The 16,464-nt window shown below is 41.1% G+C and overlaps 2 protein-coding genes across 19 annotated transcripts in view; one reads left to right on the forward strand and one right to left on the reverse strand.

Annotated features, from left to right (window-relative positions):
* The first annotated feature begins 208 nt into the window (after nt 1–208).
* On the forward strand, nt 209–5,195 carry myl1 (myosin, light chain 1, alkali; skeletal, fast). The gene is made up of 6 exons (XM_023294363.3): nt 209–436; nt 1,398–1,425; nt 3,228–3,371; nt 4,129–4,302; nt 4,396–4,473; nt 4,658–5,195. The coding sequence occupies exons 1-6, from the start codon at nt 311–313 to the stop codon at nt 4,684–4,686; spliced, it is 579 nt and encodes a 192-aa protein (XP_023150131.1). The 5' UTR covers nt 209–310; the 3' UTR covers nt 4,687–5,195.
* A 393-nt stretch (nt 5,196–5,588) lies between these two features.
* Nucleotides 5,589–16,464, reverse strand: part of map2 (microtubule-associated protein 2) — a 105,253-nt gene continuing 94,377 nt past the window's right edge. For 16 of the 18 annotated variants that reach the window (XM_055015450.1, XM_055015449.1, XM_055015452.1 and 13 more), the window contains 4 exons: nt 14,097–14,189; nt 10,558–10,639; nt 8,718–8,830; nt 5,589–7,464 (listed from right to left, as the gene is read on the reverse strand). In XM_055015450.1, coding sequence (XP_054871425.1) covers nt 7,243–7,464; nt 8,718–8,830; nt 10,558–10,639; nt 14,097–14,189 — 510 coding nt within the window. In that variant the 3' untranslated portion in view covers nt 5,589–7,242. The remainder of the gene's footprint in view (nt 7,465–8,717; nt 8,831–10,557; nt 10,640–14,096; nt 14,190–16,464) is intronic. The other 2 variants (XM_055015446.1, XM_055015454.1) reach the window with 2 other exon arrangements.

Genomic DNA, 16,464 nt, shown 5'->3' on the forward strand with positions numbered 1-16,464 from the left:
CAATGTTTTCGTTTTTGATTATAGCTATATGGCGTAAATAAACACTTTCTGGCCCGCAGCCCTATATTCCATGTTTAGAGAGAACCCTGCCACACGCACGCACAAACACACCCCCCTCCCACCCGCTATCCAATCCTTACACGGGGAAAGCGTCGGCGGGGGTCAAGAGGAAAAATAGCCTCATATATATACGCCCGAACGGTGATTTCTTGCTCCGAGTCCCCTCCATTCTTTGCTACACTCCTTGAGTGCCACCGGAACTGGGAATTGTCTGTGCTTCAGGGCCAAAGTAGTACTACTATCACTTGAAATGGCACCCAAGAAGGACCCTAAGGCTCCCGCCAAGAAGGCCGAACCAGCACCGGCACCGGCACCTGCAGCACCCGAGCCAGCCCCTGCTCCTGCGGCTCCCGCTGTCGACCTGTCCGCCGTCAAGGTACGATGAATGTGAAGGCATAATGTGGGCTGATGTAGGGAGGGATGGAGGTAGGATGCCGGCTGCTCAGGAGGAGCTGGGATTGGACTTTTCCGCTCAGACACATCTAGATTGTTGTGGGTCTAAATTGAAAGAGACTCCTGGGGGCCAAATAAGCCAAGTTTTCTCATCTGCATTTCATAGTTTTATAATGAGGACAATGTGAGGAAAAACAGAGGACTGTTGTGACTCCTTTGGCTGTACAAGTCAGTTTATGCTCAGGACAGATCCTGACACATTTATGTGAACATCTTTAAGCAGATGCACGATTCATAGTGAGTTAGTGAGAACAGCTGCAGGTCTGAAGGACCAAACTCACATTTGTGCAGAATGACTGGAACCGTGGCTTACAGAAAACATCCTGGGCTCCTAATATGTAATTTTTCATATTATTCCAAATATTTGTTAATATTTTTCTCAAACTTTTTAGTATTCTTTCACTTTTCTAATTGTAATATTTTGGACAGTTCTGACAATAATCTGCTGGTAAATGGAAAGATGGCAGAGTAAGAATTTTATTGCACAGTGCAACTGAATGTTGAACCAAATGTTTCACTGTGCATATGACAAGGAAAATTGAATCTTGAATCATGAATGATTTAGACCACGCCCCCAGGCCCTCTGGATTGGACTACCAGAGTGGTGACTAATGTGTGATGGCAATGCAGTGGCACCAAATGTGGACATGTTAATGTAGCTAAAGATGGACCTCCACAGATCAGGTGCCACCTAAATTTGGCAAAGAGACAAGTTTAATGCCAGTTTATACGTGATTGTTTAGACTAGATGAAATGGGAGATGCCTGGCTTTGTTGTTGCCTGGCTTGTGAATAAAAATGTTTGCATTGCTGAATACATGGCACATCAGTACTTTTGATTTATGCTGTTTGATACTTAAAATGTTGCTTTGTATTGGCTTGTAGGTGGAATTCAGCGCAGACCAGATTGAAGGTATGTAAACCTCATCCTGCCTTTGTGCTCACATGACATTAAATGCAGTCCATAAAGCACAATGTGAGGTGCTCAAACATTGACATTAACTTAATTTAAACCTACAATAGACGTGACAACAGGTGAAGTGTGACAGATGGTCACCTCAGTCACTTTTGTGTTTTGACATTCCATGAAAATATCATATGTCCTGTGAAATCTGACAGTAGCTAAATGAAGCTAAGAAACCATTCAAATGTGCAGTCAATTTCATATGTTTTCAGAATTGTTGCCTGCAATAATTAAAACGTCACTCCTACATCATGAAAAAGCATCAATAATATGGTGGTCTTTAATACAAAATCATAGTTTCTTGGCTAAATGCACCGAAAGTTGTATGAAAATAGTTAAAAATGTTGAAACATTCTGCAAATAACAGTGCATATAAAGTATATTGTGCATTTGTGCAGCACTAAAAATAGGCAGACTTTCATTCCCAAACCAGCTGATTAATTTCATTATCACGTTTAATTAGAACAGATAAAACAAACGTGGTAAACTAGCAGGTCTCCGGTTTAAAAAACATTCAGATCATATGGCATTAATCGGCAGCATTTAATGACCAAAGGGTCAGGTGTCGCAAAGTAATCCAACCACTCCCTCTGTCCTGATATTACCTTCAGCTTGTTTACTAGCTGTTTGCAGGTGATTTGAGACTGTGTGTCACTAGACCAGTGATATCGAACTACGAGCCAAGAGGCGAAGAACCAAAATAAAATCGGCAGCTCAATCCCGAGATTAAAGAGGGAAGAATAGTGAAATGACGGTGCAGAGTTTGACAGAAAGAGACACCTGTGTGGGGCTGGATTGAGAGCAGACCTATAGTCTGGGCGGCTGCTTGTTACACTGCAGTCAGCATTCCCTACTTTTACTCAGCTCACCCACAGAGGGCCTTGCCTTTTAAAGGAGGGGCTCATATTCTCAGCTATGTTTGTCAATTCCAAGGTGGTCTTTTAAAAGAGCCCATAGCCCTGCTGAAAGAGAGAGAGAGAGAGAAGGAGACAGCTGAGATAGAAATAGTATGGAGAGGGGGGGTGACGGAGTTTGGTAGTCTATTCAGCCAATAATACCACAACCTTTTGCGATGTCTTGTACCGTTATAGGTTTCCCTTGTCAGTGTGTGGAGTAGTTACCTCCACCTGCTGGCAGGTGTGCAGCAGCCACCGAGTCCAGTTGTGAGAAAATTACATTTTACACGTATTTAAATTTCATGTTCACGTGGAAGCAGATGCTATGCATGTAAGCAAATGCCATATCTGTCCATCTTTAACATATTCTAAAATGAAGTTTTTACGTGATTTTATCCACTGAACTCCACAGATTATATCTTAAAATATTTGAGAAGGAATGCAAAATAAATAAAAAGAAATAATTGTTTCCGAACAAAAAATATTGAAAATAAATAAGATTAGTGCTATGTTTACGTCATTAAATGTAAAATTATGCAAGTCAATGCAAAACAGTTCAGCACTACATACATCAGCTGTTGGTCTTTCATTGTTATATTTGGATCTGCAGATAACTTAGCTAATGCCAGAACAATACATTAATATAATAAATGAAATTAGTTGATTTTTAAAATTATTAAACATTACACAGATTAAAAATGAATGTACTAAAACTACACATTGGATTGGTTAAGTCCAAGTATCTACAGGAAACCTCACTTTGTAAAAGAATGGCCAGATATGCACACACAGAAACACAAACCCCTTAATGACAATGAAAGTATTTGATCATCCTTTCCTCCTTCCATTCAACAGACTACAGGGAGGCCTTTGGTCTGTTTGACAGAGTTGGTGACAGCAAGGTGGCCTACAACCAGATCGCTGACATCATGCGTGCTCTGGGACAGAACCCCACCAACAAGGAGGTGAACAAACTGCTGGGAAACCCCACTGCTGACGGTAAGAGACACATTCAGTCGGTTTTCTGTCACAGAATTCATGAGGTGATGTTGTGGTTTTACATAATTCAGATGTTCGGGGTTGTAAGGTGCCATATATTATTCATAAATTTGATCATTTCATGCAAAACACCCTAAAAAGTGCAGTGATCTAGTGTTTAACAAGGGGACTGAAATACCACTGTAGACTGTTGAGCATAGAATACAATATACTACCTCTGTTCCTATTAATGATAGCAATAAAATGAATTATTTTTAGACTTTTTTTTATTGATATCAGTATAATCTGCAGTCATTAATAATAATCAATAGAACTCAAACACATTTTGCAAGTGATCTTTAGTTAAGAGTAGATAAACAGTAAATCGTGGCTTTCTTTTAAGTAATAACTACTACTACCAGTCTTCATGATGTCATCGCTGTGTTTTTGGTGCAATTTTCGTACCCATGCAGCCAATCTGGAGTTTCAGTCTGTTAATTAATTTGTCTTTTTCTAAACTCAGAAAATGTACTTTCCTACTGAATTACTATTACGCAGCAATTGTACTTTCAGTGTCTCTGGTGTGGTCTGTGGTAGCAGGTGATGGTCACATGACCTCTCTGTGCTCCATCATGACTCTGCAGAACTTATTTTAAAGTAGTAGAAAGTTAAAAATACATGACTGATGCACATGGAGGTTACCCGTGTGGTGCCTGCTGTTCCAAACTTGCCCAGCTCATCCACATCTGGATGTAACTGACTGTCTCCTTTGGTGCAGACATGGTCACCAAGAGAGTAGATTTCGAGGGCTTCCTGCCTATGCTCCAGACCATCATCAACAGCCCAAACAAGGCAGGATTTGAGGACTACGTTGAGGGTCTGCGTGTCTTCGACAAGGAGGGCAACGGCACAGTGATGGGTGCCGAGCTGCGTATTGTCCTGTCAACACTGGGTGAGCGAGGCCAGATCGCTGTTTCTATGCATCTATGTGTGTGTGGCGCGTTGTGTGTTGTTAATATGGCATGTCCGCTGCCTCCCCCTACAGGAGAGAAGATGACTGAGGCTGAGATTGATTCCCTCATGGCAGGACAGGAGGATGAGAACGGCTGTGTCAACTATGAGGGTAAGCCACAAATTACAACATCATAATAATAATTTTTAGCCCATTAAGCAACATTAACTGTGTTGTAGAGACTATCTCAGCTGTTAAACTGACATCATCTGGCGATTTAATTACTCTACTCCTCACTCACTCGCTTTTCCTCTCCTCTTTTCTTCCCCTCTGCTGCCCTCGTCTCCTCCTGCAGCCTTTGTCAAGCACATCATGTCTGTGTAAGGACCCTGCCACTGCGGTGGTGAACATCGTATATGTGCAGACCCCATGGTGTCGCGACATCCACTCGCTGTTTCCTGCACCATCTGTGGAAGCAGGGGGAACAAAGGACTATGAGATGTCATTTCCTGAACCCTTCTTTTATTTTGTTCTACACTTTTTTTTTCCTTTTGTCCAACTGGTGCTTTTTTTTTCCTCTCCTCCTCCTCCTCCTGCTATTTGGGAATCTGTCCCGATTTCCCATGAGGCGTTTCTCTCCTCATCTTCACCCAAGTGCCCCCCAGTGTCACTGGGGTCTTTTGTCGTCACAGAGGAGCAGTGATGGAGGAGAAGGTGGAATAATGATGACCATCCCCTCCCACTGTCTGTCTGGCTGGCTCTCTGTCTGCCAGTAAAGTGACTGGTTTGGCCCAGGACTGGCCATCAAAACGAATCCACTCCTCACCCAACCCATCCCTAAGTCTTAACTTATTGTCTCCTCTGCTCTTTCACAATAAACTTTTCACACTCCCGTTTTATTTCCCAATTTTTGACTCTATTTAGTGATACTGATATTTAGGTAATTAAGTTAACCAGATGTAGGTTAAAATACCAGTTTGACATTTTGGAAAATACACTTGTTTCACTGCAAGGGAATGATTGATTCCACTCTCATTTCTGCTACCACTTGTCATTTTACTGTTTTTATACAGGCTAAACAAAAGTGATAGTATTTGCTACTGAGCGTCAAAGGTGCTAATAACAAGAGTGCTATCTTTTGAGCGAATTGGGTTCCTTTAAGCTAACATGGCACTGGATCGTGTTTACAATAATGATCTGAAAGTGGTATAAATCTCAAGACAGCAAATATGTCTATCTATCCATTTCTCCCTCTGGTCATCTAAAATGAAAACAGCACTCCAGTATCACTTTTTGTCCTTTTTATTGTCATTAATCATTGTAACTGGTGTCATATCAACAAGAGAAAAACTGCGTACATCTACTTGACCTTTTAAATACATTTACAGTTGCTGTAGGGTGGAGCAGGAGGTGGGGAAGGGGCACACGGAGATGGGGAATGCAGAAAAAACACAGAAGCAAACAAACAGTTGCAGGTGAGGGAAGTAATTAGGCAGGAGGCGGGGCATACCACAAATGGTGTCTGAAAAAGAAACTAGATCACCCAAACACTTTTGTTTTCCTAACAGACATAACAGGAGTCAGCGGAGTTCCCTCTGTCAATTTTCTTTTTCCTCATTAAGTGTCCTTAATTTGTCAAAATATTTTTTTTCCCAATTTCGTCTCCCACATATTGCAACAAAACATCCAGATACAGTAGCATCCGCCATAAAGCGGCATGGGATCTGCACCAAATGCACACACACAGACAGGTTTCAGAGTAGCTGCATCTTCTGCTAAATATCAGGTCGCAAACTGTAGCATCTTCCTCTGCGGTTCAGACACCAGACCGTCCTGATGACGAGTTCAACGTGAGCTTGTATTAGTGGAGAAACGTCTGCACTGTTTAGCTGCAGCTGTAAAGACACGGTTCTGTTAGTGGTGTCCTTTTCGGATGGATTTTTTTGCAGAATGAGCTCCAGTGTTTAATACTGTTCTGATGTAGAAACAAGCTTCTATTTTGAACTGCTGAGCAGGTATGTGTGAATGATGCTCTTCAACAGGACTGAGATGCATTCCTTAGCAACACCAAATCAGCTGTCTGACATTGTCACCAAGCATTACACTGTAAACAACTATTAACTACAAAACATGAACTTGTTTAATCTTTATCCAATAAATGAGGAAATAACTTACTAAAATCATTTTTTTAAATTACAAAATAGCCTCTTTTAATGTTTGAATCCATACATGCTTGTCATAACATGACCTAGTTCTTGCATAAATGCAATTTTACAGGTATATTTTATAGCCATATCGTCGCTTCATTTTAAAATGTTTTGAGGACATGTAGATGGCAAAGAACTGGTGTTTTTATACATGTTTCTATATATATTTGTTAAATATATTATATATTGGATGACAAGAATGACTAGCAGTAAGGATGCTTGTTTTGTTAGGGGGGTCTGGCGTCCATGCACGTTTACTGAGCAAGAACAATACGTGCGGCATGGTGTACTGGTCACATTACTTCTTATTTAAAATAGAAAAAAGGCTGTAGCTTCTTCAAAACACTGATCCAAGACCAGTCAAACCAATATTTGGTCCCCAACATTAAGTGTGTATCCCACTTAATCCAGGACCAGGTGCTCAAATTGAACTATTCTACGCAACATCATTCAAAAAGAGGGAGATCAACAAAATAAATCAGAAGTAGCACATGTTTGGGTTTAAAATAGACAGGAAACAGGATAAAGAGGACCAAAGTACAGTAGCTCCTAACTTGAGTCTCTACTTAGAGTTGAGTGAAGGATGTTAAGTAAAGATGTGCGGAGGCTGTGGTGTAGCTGAGTAGCAGTGGTAATCAGTCGGCCTCAGGGTGGCAGGACAGGGCAGAAAAGTTTGAGAGGATCAGGATGAGGACGTCTGGGACGCAGAGCGGCGAATCCACAGATCCAGTGTTCACAAACCCTGCTTGGCCAGAGCCGCGGTGACATCCTCAGCCAGGGTCGCTAACTGCGGCGACTCCATCATGTTGAGACTGCCGGAGGATGATAGGTGGCTGTCCCTGTTGCGGTGAGGAGACACCGAGCCGGAGAGGCCGGGCGACTGGACGACAATCTCGGCTCCGTGGTCCACTCGGGCCTTGGCGTGGTCGCGAAACGTCAACCTGTGGCTCTCAATCTGTTAAAGGCAAGTGGTGTGACAGGCAGACAACATTTTTATATCATATAGGTGAAAGGGAGACAACATTTTTACATGTGAAAACAGTGATTTAAGTATTTGTGAGACAGCAATAAAGCAACTGTGAATAATGTGTGTTGTCCTGGGTTGACTAAATTCGGAGGCCTCCACAGGTGGGCTGAACTCTCACTGAGAATGGTTCAGGTTGTGTGGATTAGCGTCTACTGTGGCGTATACCATACCTTAACCGCTACCGACATGAGAAGTTAAAGGAATACAACAAGTTTTTGGAAGATTGGCTCAACACAAAAAAAAGCAAACTTTACTAGTTTATCCTGTAGTTCATCATACTACACACATATCTTACATGTCTTAAAAGACTGCAGTAATATACAGATGGGTGATAAATTATAGGAAAAGCCTGAAACCTTGAACTCTACAGTGAGGGGATCCAGTGGCTCTGTTATCCTGTCTGGGGCATTTTTCTGGCACAGTTTGAGTCCGCTTGTCTGTTAAGAGGGAAGGGTCACTGCAAATCAATACACAGCTGTCCTAACCTATTATGAAGCATTTCTGTCCTGAGGGGACTTCCCTCTTCCAGGATGACATTGCCTACATCCGTAGGACGCAAAGGGTCACTGAATAGTTTGAGGATAAATATTGTTTGAAGCATGTGCTATGCTCTCCACCACCCTTATCAAAACACCAGATGAGGGAATATTTTTTTGCCTTCCCTACAGCCGAGTTTCAGTAAGTTGGAGAATCAATGCCAAGGAACATCGAAACTGCTCTAGTGGCACCTTACTAAGTCACTTTATGTTGGCTTTTTCTTTAATTTGTCACCTGTCTGTACATATTGTCATTATTTGTGGCGTTATTGGATGAGTTTCTGTATCTATCTTCTCCTCACTTTACAAGTAAACTGACAAATTAAGGTAGCTAAAAAGTCTGTAGACCATGACTTGAATAAGGAATTACTCTAGAAACAGACTAAGAGTAATCCCAAGAGTTTCAGTAAAAAGCAACTGGATTTCTATTTAAGTTCCTTGGAAATAACCTAAAAGAGAAGTTGCTTGCTAGTGAAAATCCTAGGCTTACCATAACCTGGATGACTGAGAATCTACACAGTCACTAAAAAGAGTAGGAAGTGTTTCTTAATTGAGTTTATATCTAAATTGATGAGCAGCTCAATCTCTCAAAAACTTGATGTTTTCCTTTAAGTCATGGATTTGGAGCATGGAGCTGACACTCACCGTGATGTGGCCTCCACCAGGAATGTGGTGAGCATTATCCAGGGAACCCACCTTGGCTTGGGCTTTGTCTTTGAAATCCAACTTCACACTCTCTATACGCACGTGACCGCCCCCTGGGAAGAAGCAGAACGGGTGTAAAAACTTGACGGTCAGAACTAAGGCCTGTACAATGTGCACAGTCACCTATCCCTGTGTGTCAGTTTTCACAGAAATAATCCTGAATAGTGCACTGATGGTCACGCCACCAGATATGGACACAGCACTCAAATAATGGTGCTATTCACTAAAGGTTAGACAAGAGTTGAAGCTGAAAAATGTGTATTTTCTAATCAACAGGAATAAACAGGACAGAGGTTTAAGAAGCTCTCTGTGAACAGGTTAGAAACTACAGTAGAAACATGTCAGGAAAATGCCAGCAGGTGGCGCTGCAGGACACAAAGCAGTCTGCAACACCATGTGGGAGGGTAAGTGAGGGTTTCCACATCTCACAGCAAAACAGCAAGTAGTCTGGACACCTGTCTTCAATGTACAAATCCCCTAGTCTTTTCACTGCTTTAAATTAATGGTATACACCAGTGACTTAAAAGACCAGTTCAGTCTAAGAAATATATTTTAAAATGAATTTTACCATTTAACACAAGAGGCATCTAGTCATTCAGATTGAGCTTTTACTTGTGAAATGTCTTGGTAAAATGTGAAATCTTGCCCATAAACAATGTGTCTGTTCTTCCGTGTAATCATCATACCTTGCTGTCAACAGCTGCTCTTGATTTGATCCCATCCACAGCTAACATTCTCTTTCTGACTGGCATCAGTATTAGAGCTCAGAGCTGTAAATGTAACTTTGTACTTTGTATTTCAGCGATTTGAATGAAAAAAGACATAGAATGTATAACCCTCTCCAGGTTTGGTCCAACCTTGCTCATCAACATCTCATTCCACATTCTCACACTTAAGGTAGAAAGACACAAAATGCAGCAATGCTGCCAGGAATGAAAACACCTCCTACATTCGGCCGCCTGTGGACAGATCTATCTAGCTGTCAGTCCAAATGCAGCTGACTGCTTGCTTCCACTCTTGCTGATTTTTCAGCTCAGCACGATACAGATCAGTGCAGGAGCTGCGTCTGATTGACGTGTTATTCAGGAGTTAAAAAACTGCTAAACACATTTATTATTTACACTGGATGAGTTTGCACATTCAGTGTCTGGCATATACAGTACAAGTAAACAAGTATTAGAACAACTAACCTCTGGGACTTTGTGGCCTGAGTTACACCTGGTATCATTTTGTGATGCTAACCACCCTATTAATGACATCTGATCCACTGGCATTTGCAATTTTTGAATTTTATAAAATAGTTTTCCATGAGAACAGACCTACCAGCAACTGCTTCTATTTACAGAATTAGCAAGGCAGCTGAAGTTAACAGGCTAACATGGATTTTTCCTTATTCACATACTATACCCAGATACAGTTTTCATGTCAATTTTTCCCTCTACGCTATCCTATTCTTGCCTAGGAGTTCCACCTTCTCACAACAAAGAATAGGAGCAGGCAGTTCAACCCAGCAAGCAACAAATTTGCAGGGTTTTTTTTAAGCCACACTCACATTTACACCTTAAGGTTATCTCTAGAACCAGAGTCTGAACTCAGCAGCTTATTAAATATAGATATTTTGGTCAAGTGCATCTTAGCAGTGCTAAGGGGTTCAGGACATCCTCTGGATAAACACATATTGCAGGGTGTGATTTAAAATGACGGCAACATTCTAGTCCCAAGCATGCTTATACCAACGCTGCCACCACAAGTGCTGCCCTCTTTGAAGGGAGCTCTATACCTGGCCGATGATGGATGTTGTCTAGAGAACCACACTTGGAGGTCACATGGCTCAAGTCGATCTTCTTGTTCTGTATTTGCACCTGGAAGAAGCAAAGTGAAGAAAAGAGAAGGTCAGAGCTCCCACTTCTTGTGAGGTTTTACACTCCTGCTGACCTCAAACTATATTCCAATTGTGTCTTCCCTTTTCTCACTTATAGAGAGGAATATCTGATCTGCACTGTACCTTCCACTGTAGCTGCTGTTTGAAGAAAATGATTGGGTATCAGCTCAGAATGAAAGGTTGTAATTTTCTACATTCCAACACTGTGATAGCTGATTGCATGTAATTATTAGAAAACATGAGCAAGAGAGCGCAGGATACCAGACCATTAAATAGCAGTCCTTGTGTTCTGCTGTGCAGAGAACTGCTGGTGCCTGTTATACAAACCAAAGACTGAATGCAAGCTACGTCTTAAATGTCTTTTGGCACATCCAGAAAACTTGTCAGATACATTGCAACAGTGACACATGTACAGCAGTAAAGTAGGAATGCACAGTTGAAAGCGGCCACAGGCAGAGAGGAGACAGGGATGTGCAGTTAAGTGACACACCCAGAAGGTCTGAAGAGAAATCCACAGAGAGATATGTAAGGAGTGAACCGATGAGACAGCAAACAGAGTGGAGCTATAAAGCTTTAGACACAGCACAATGAACAAGAAGAGATACACCACATCCTGAGATGAATCGCTGAGACACGCCTGTGGTCAGCAATCACTTTGCCAAGACACCGATTTAGTTGATATGCTGTTTGTAACTAATCATTTGGTGTTACTTTCTCCTCTCTCACAGGGCCTGAGAGGTAAAAACGGTAGCAAAAGTGAGACAATGATGAAGATCGTGAGTCACATAACACAACACCAAGAGCACAAAGTACAGTATGCACCGTTTGGCCTGTGCATCTACTAGGATGGCCATATTGCTTTGTTAGGTTGTGGACTGGTGAGGAGCTCGGAGGCCCTCACACATGCATAACACTAGCAAAGCTATACAGCATGAGTTCAAAGACAAAAGATGAGATGTGCTTTGTGTCAGCGTGGGAGAACATCTGGCTGCAGTCTGGAACATCCTTCCAGCAATCGTGTCTCTTAGAAGTGCATTAACCCTATTGCTGATGTGTTTTATATTTGTATGGATGTGTTTAAATGAAAGACCCCATTTTTGCTGACTGTATTTTATGACATCATTAGACTATTAATGTAGCATCAGTTGTCAGCAGCATGTGGCTGTTGTAGCTGCTGCAGGTGGAGCCTGTTTGAACTACTACTACTACAGAGACAGCAGATAAATCTCATCTAGTGTTTGATTTTTGGTGAGATTTCTTTTAAAGATTTACTGAAATTACACCATGTGAGAAGTGTTCAATGAAAAATCATTCGACTATACAGAGACATCAGAAGCCAAAAAGGTTGGAAACCACTGGTTAAATCTTTACCAACGTGCTGTATTTTAAAAACTTGATGTATTATCAACTGTGCAGTAGAAAGCACATGATTTCAGGCACTGGGTCTCTTCCAGTAAGTCCATGATGTTTCTACAGGGGCCCAGAAAAGACAACCGAAACCTTGCTTCTAAAGAGGGCATTTAGAGTGTTTATGGTTAAGTATCGCCTGTGTGAGTTCTCCAACACACAAGGGAGAGTTGAGGGAGTTCGTTGCAATCTGTCATCTCACCACTAGATGCCACTAAATCCCCACAAGGGTCCTTAAATGGCTGGTGACAATTATGGGCAATCAAACTGGTTCATCGTGGCTCCCAATTTAATAACTGAATAGCACAATTTGGGAAATGAGTGAAGAGTAAGTGCCACTTCTGTTGGACAAAAAACACATTGTGCCGACTTGCATGTATATACACAGCAACCAAATTAGAATTTAATTACATCAAGCCTTTGCCTGTAGCATTCTGTTATAGTCACTTTTGACAGCACTGTCTGAATGCAAAATACTACAGTGCAATTCAAAAAAAGGGGTCTATTATTAAAGCCACTTCCATGACTGGTACTTTCAATAACTCATCCACCCACTCTGTGGCCTTGACCATCCCCCCAATTATTTGCCTTTTCACCAGTGCCTTCATTGTCGTCATGTGCTTGCTATAATAAGCTGCAAGAACTGTCAATTGTGCATCTGTGATTTAAAGTGAGCAGTCAGCCTATGTTCCACTCGTCACTTGCTGTGGGTTGACGTACAATATTTATGATGGTGTTGAGATTCTCGTATGCACTCTGACTCGAACATCGAGGAGTTTTTAGTGTCTGTGATAATCCTTACATATTGTACATGGCACCATAGCTTAAGATGAGATTAGTCTAGCCAAACAGCTAAGGTTTATTTTTCTTAATGTGGGGTAAGCAAACTCAAATCTGTTACACCAAAGTGTCTGCTGTTTTATATATAGTTATATACTATATATCAATTGGCCAAAATATTCTGCCACATGTCTCTTGAAGTTAAATCAGTTTCTGCATATATTGAAACTCCAGCGACTTTTCTCAGTAATAATAAACCATTTGGAATTCCAGCCAATGATGCCATGACTGCAAAATTGAAGAAGGTGCAAGCAGCTGTTGCCCAGGTAACCTGTGTTGTCAGGTGCAAATAAAAGGAGATCTCAACGGACCAGACTTTTCCGAGGGAAGTAAAGTCAAGAGATAAGTTCTGTCTCTTTGTTATTAGGCTTGTGTAACAGTGCATTGATAATATACATCATTCAAATCAGAAGCTGCAGATGGAGCACACACTGTACCTGCTGCCTTTGGATGACTGTAATCAGACTTAATCAAGTGCTTCATGCAGTGTGCTGCCTGCTGTGGATGAGAGATGCTGCCAAGAGGTTTGCTAGCACTAACAGCAATCTCTTTTTTGGATTAAGATGTCTACTTTCTGATGATTGTATATTACAAGAGAAAATCAGAAGCAATAAATAAATAAAATGTGTTAGTCTGATTTCTTCAGATCTCTAAGACTGTGCCTGTACCAATCATAGTGAAAGTAAATATTACAGTGCATGGCTTTGTTGGCTGTAATGTGAACTGTGTTGTGCTGCGAGGTGGCAGGCAGTAAACAGGGCAAAATGTGCTTAATCTTGATACCAAAATTACAGTGCACTGTTGGATCACTGGTGACACTTTCCCTCCTACTGCGGGGCACAGTGAGTCACCAAATTACCATTGAGGCAAAGAAGCTACTTTTGTATGTAAGATGAAATTGCACCAGTACAAAGCTATACAGCCATTTCATTCTGCTGGAGGAGGAGACACTCAGCCTTTAGCATCAAAATTCCTCGCAGGACACAAACCACCACTGGAGAATGTTGTGTTGATGAAGAGCGGTCCGGTTAATAGAACCAGCACCGCTGGGTGAATGAGTAAATGACTTGGCAATAAACTAGTAAACTGTAAAGCGAGGTGAAAAAGGAATAGATAACACTGAAGAAAAACACGTCACGACACAACACATAAATAACACTGAGACAATGGGCTTGCGGCACAAGACTCACGTTTCCACCTCCTGCTGAGTAGCCCCGCCTGTCCAAGGACCCACACCTAGACTGAACATGGCTATAGTCCAGCTTAACACTGGGGATGAGAACCTGCAGGGGCGGAGGTGAGGAATGAGGTGGGAAAAGGCTCGGGCTTTCTGGCAAAACTCTTAAACAGTTTGCATCCACCCACTGTTCAAACTCTGTCCTACACATCTGAGTTTGTTTGGCTGGAATGTGGGCACTAATGACCTAACTGCTCCCTGGATGCCCTTGATAAACATCACTCACTGGCTGTAATCACTACGCTAACAGGAGAGACCTATTGTTCTCACTACATGTCTTACAGCATGAGCTTTAACACCATGTTAGCCTGGTTTATGCACCCAAATGTATGACATCTGATGACTCGTCAGAAGATGATTCATCAACAACTGGAACATAACGCTATACATATCCTACAACACTGGATTCCATGCTAAAACAGCTGTCTAACTGAAGCCAAAACCAGTTAGTGTGCATTGCATTCCAATTAAAATTTGAAAGGAGCAAAGTAACATCAAGTTTAAAGATTGTACTGTCATTATTTAGTTTCTACATATATATTTTGAGCCAATTAAACAAAATATGAAACATTCCAGAAATCTTGACTTCACGCAGTTTGACAAGAAGAGGGACCTCCTCAAGAATGTATTAAAGCCATGTGATGAATGTTCTTTTAGGGTTTCCATTTTGCTGTTAAGCCCAAATACAAGTAACTGCATATTAAAAGCAACTAAGACTTGTGACAATTGGTTTATGGTGCAAGGATGATAAAATAGTGCTGTGATGTTGAATGACTCTGCAGCTGCTGGGAGAGAGAGCAGGATTGAGATGCAGATATTGCAGAGTCTGTACAGAAAAAATAAATACATTTTACCTGGCAGCACATTAAAAGCAATGGGAACTAACACCAGATAGAAAAAGACATAGCACAAACATAATCCACATATTTTTGCATGAGAAGAGAAAACAGGAGAGACTATCAGGTATGTGAGCCCTGAAGTGCATATTGTTTTCTTCAATACAGCGTGAACTGACCAAAAATACTGCTTTGCATTAATTCCAGCATAGGAATATGCAAAAGATTTACTGTGTGTGCATTCAGTCCCAGCAAGTACAATGTTTATGCTGTTGCTTTTTCTTCAACTAGTGCTGTTGAATAAAAATCTGTCTCATTAAACAACCCCCAAGACCAATAAAAGGACAATAAAAATTTTCCCCAGTGCTGCTAATGCAATGCTGGAAATTAGAAATAAAACCAACAATTTCTTCATTCTCTAAAGGAAAACTAATTGTCCTTGCAATATTTAATAATGGTTGATGTTTTATCATTGGTCCTTACTTAAAAATGACTTTTCATTTTTCTTTTGACCCCAACCTGATGGCAGCGCATCACAGTAAATAAACCACAAGAGCAGATGATTCACACATTTACCTTCACAGAATGTGATCAACACACCTGCAGCATAGCTTGTGACCCATGCAATCTCACGTTGCCTTGAATTGTGGGACACACTTTATAATGGAAACAAGCATTTTATACACAGACTAGAAGGTAGAAAAAAATGAACAAGCAGGGGAGAGCAAACCAAATTGCACTTTGCCTTGAGAATTACTTGTACAGACTTACATCTAGGAAAAATCAAGTACATGAAACAAACTCAAACCACTTGTGAAAATGGAAATCAGAGACATTTCGAGAGAAGGTAAAAAACTCATTTAACTCAGTGGTAGACTTGTTACTAGTCTGTCAAGACAAGACAAAATAAGCACCAGACACTGGGCTAAATCTAATACATACAACTGTACAGGATTAAATGAAAAACTAACTAAAATGAATGATGACACTGACATGGAATTTTATAAGGACATTTTTTTCTTCTTTAAAAACCCCTCTGACAAGAAGTCAAGCTACACTTGGCAGACGAAGCTGGCGGGACCTAAAATTACTTTCTAAAGGACATTTTATCATGGCAGGCATTGAGCAGCACATGGCTATGTCCATCTAGCTGAATTTTACCATCAGGTCACCTTCATGTCTGACAGCTGAGTAATTTAGGGGTTTATGGTGCTGCTCTGACAGCAGGAAACTGAGTAAAATCCAAAGATCACAGACCATTGCTGTGTTCACTTGAGTACAGGTCTGCCATTAACCCTCTGAATCCCAAAACCTGCTGCTGGATTTAAAACGCACTGGTGTTTAAAAAAATGCCAAAATTACCACATTTATCACATGTTAAAACCATAAGAACAGGAAGAATTTTCAAACAGGGATTGAACTAATCATGCTGTATGTGCATGACAAAGCTTAACTAAATTTAAGCTTAATCTAAACCACTTATTT

This window comes from Amphiprion ocellaris, chromosome 11 (genome assembly GCF_022539595.1).
Source record: "Amphiprion ocellaris isolate individual 3 ecotype Okinawa chromosome 11, ASM2253959v1, whole genome shotgun sequence".
Classification (NCBI taxonomy): Eukaryota; Metazoa; Chordata; class Actinopteri; family Pomacentridae; genus Amphiprion; species Amphiprion ocellaris.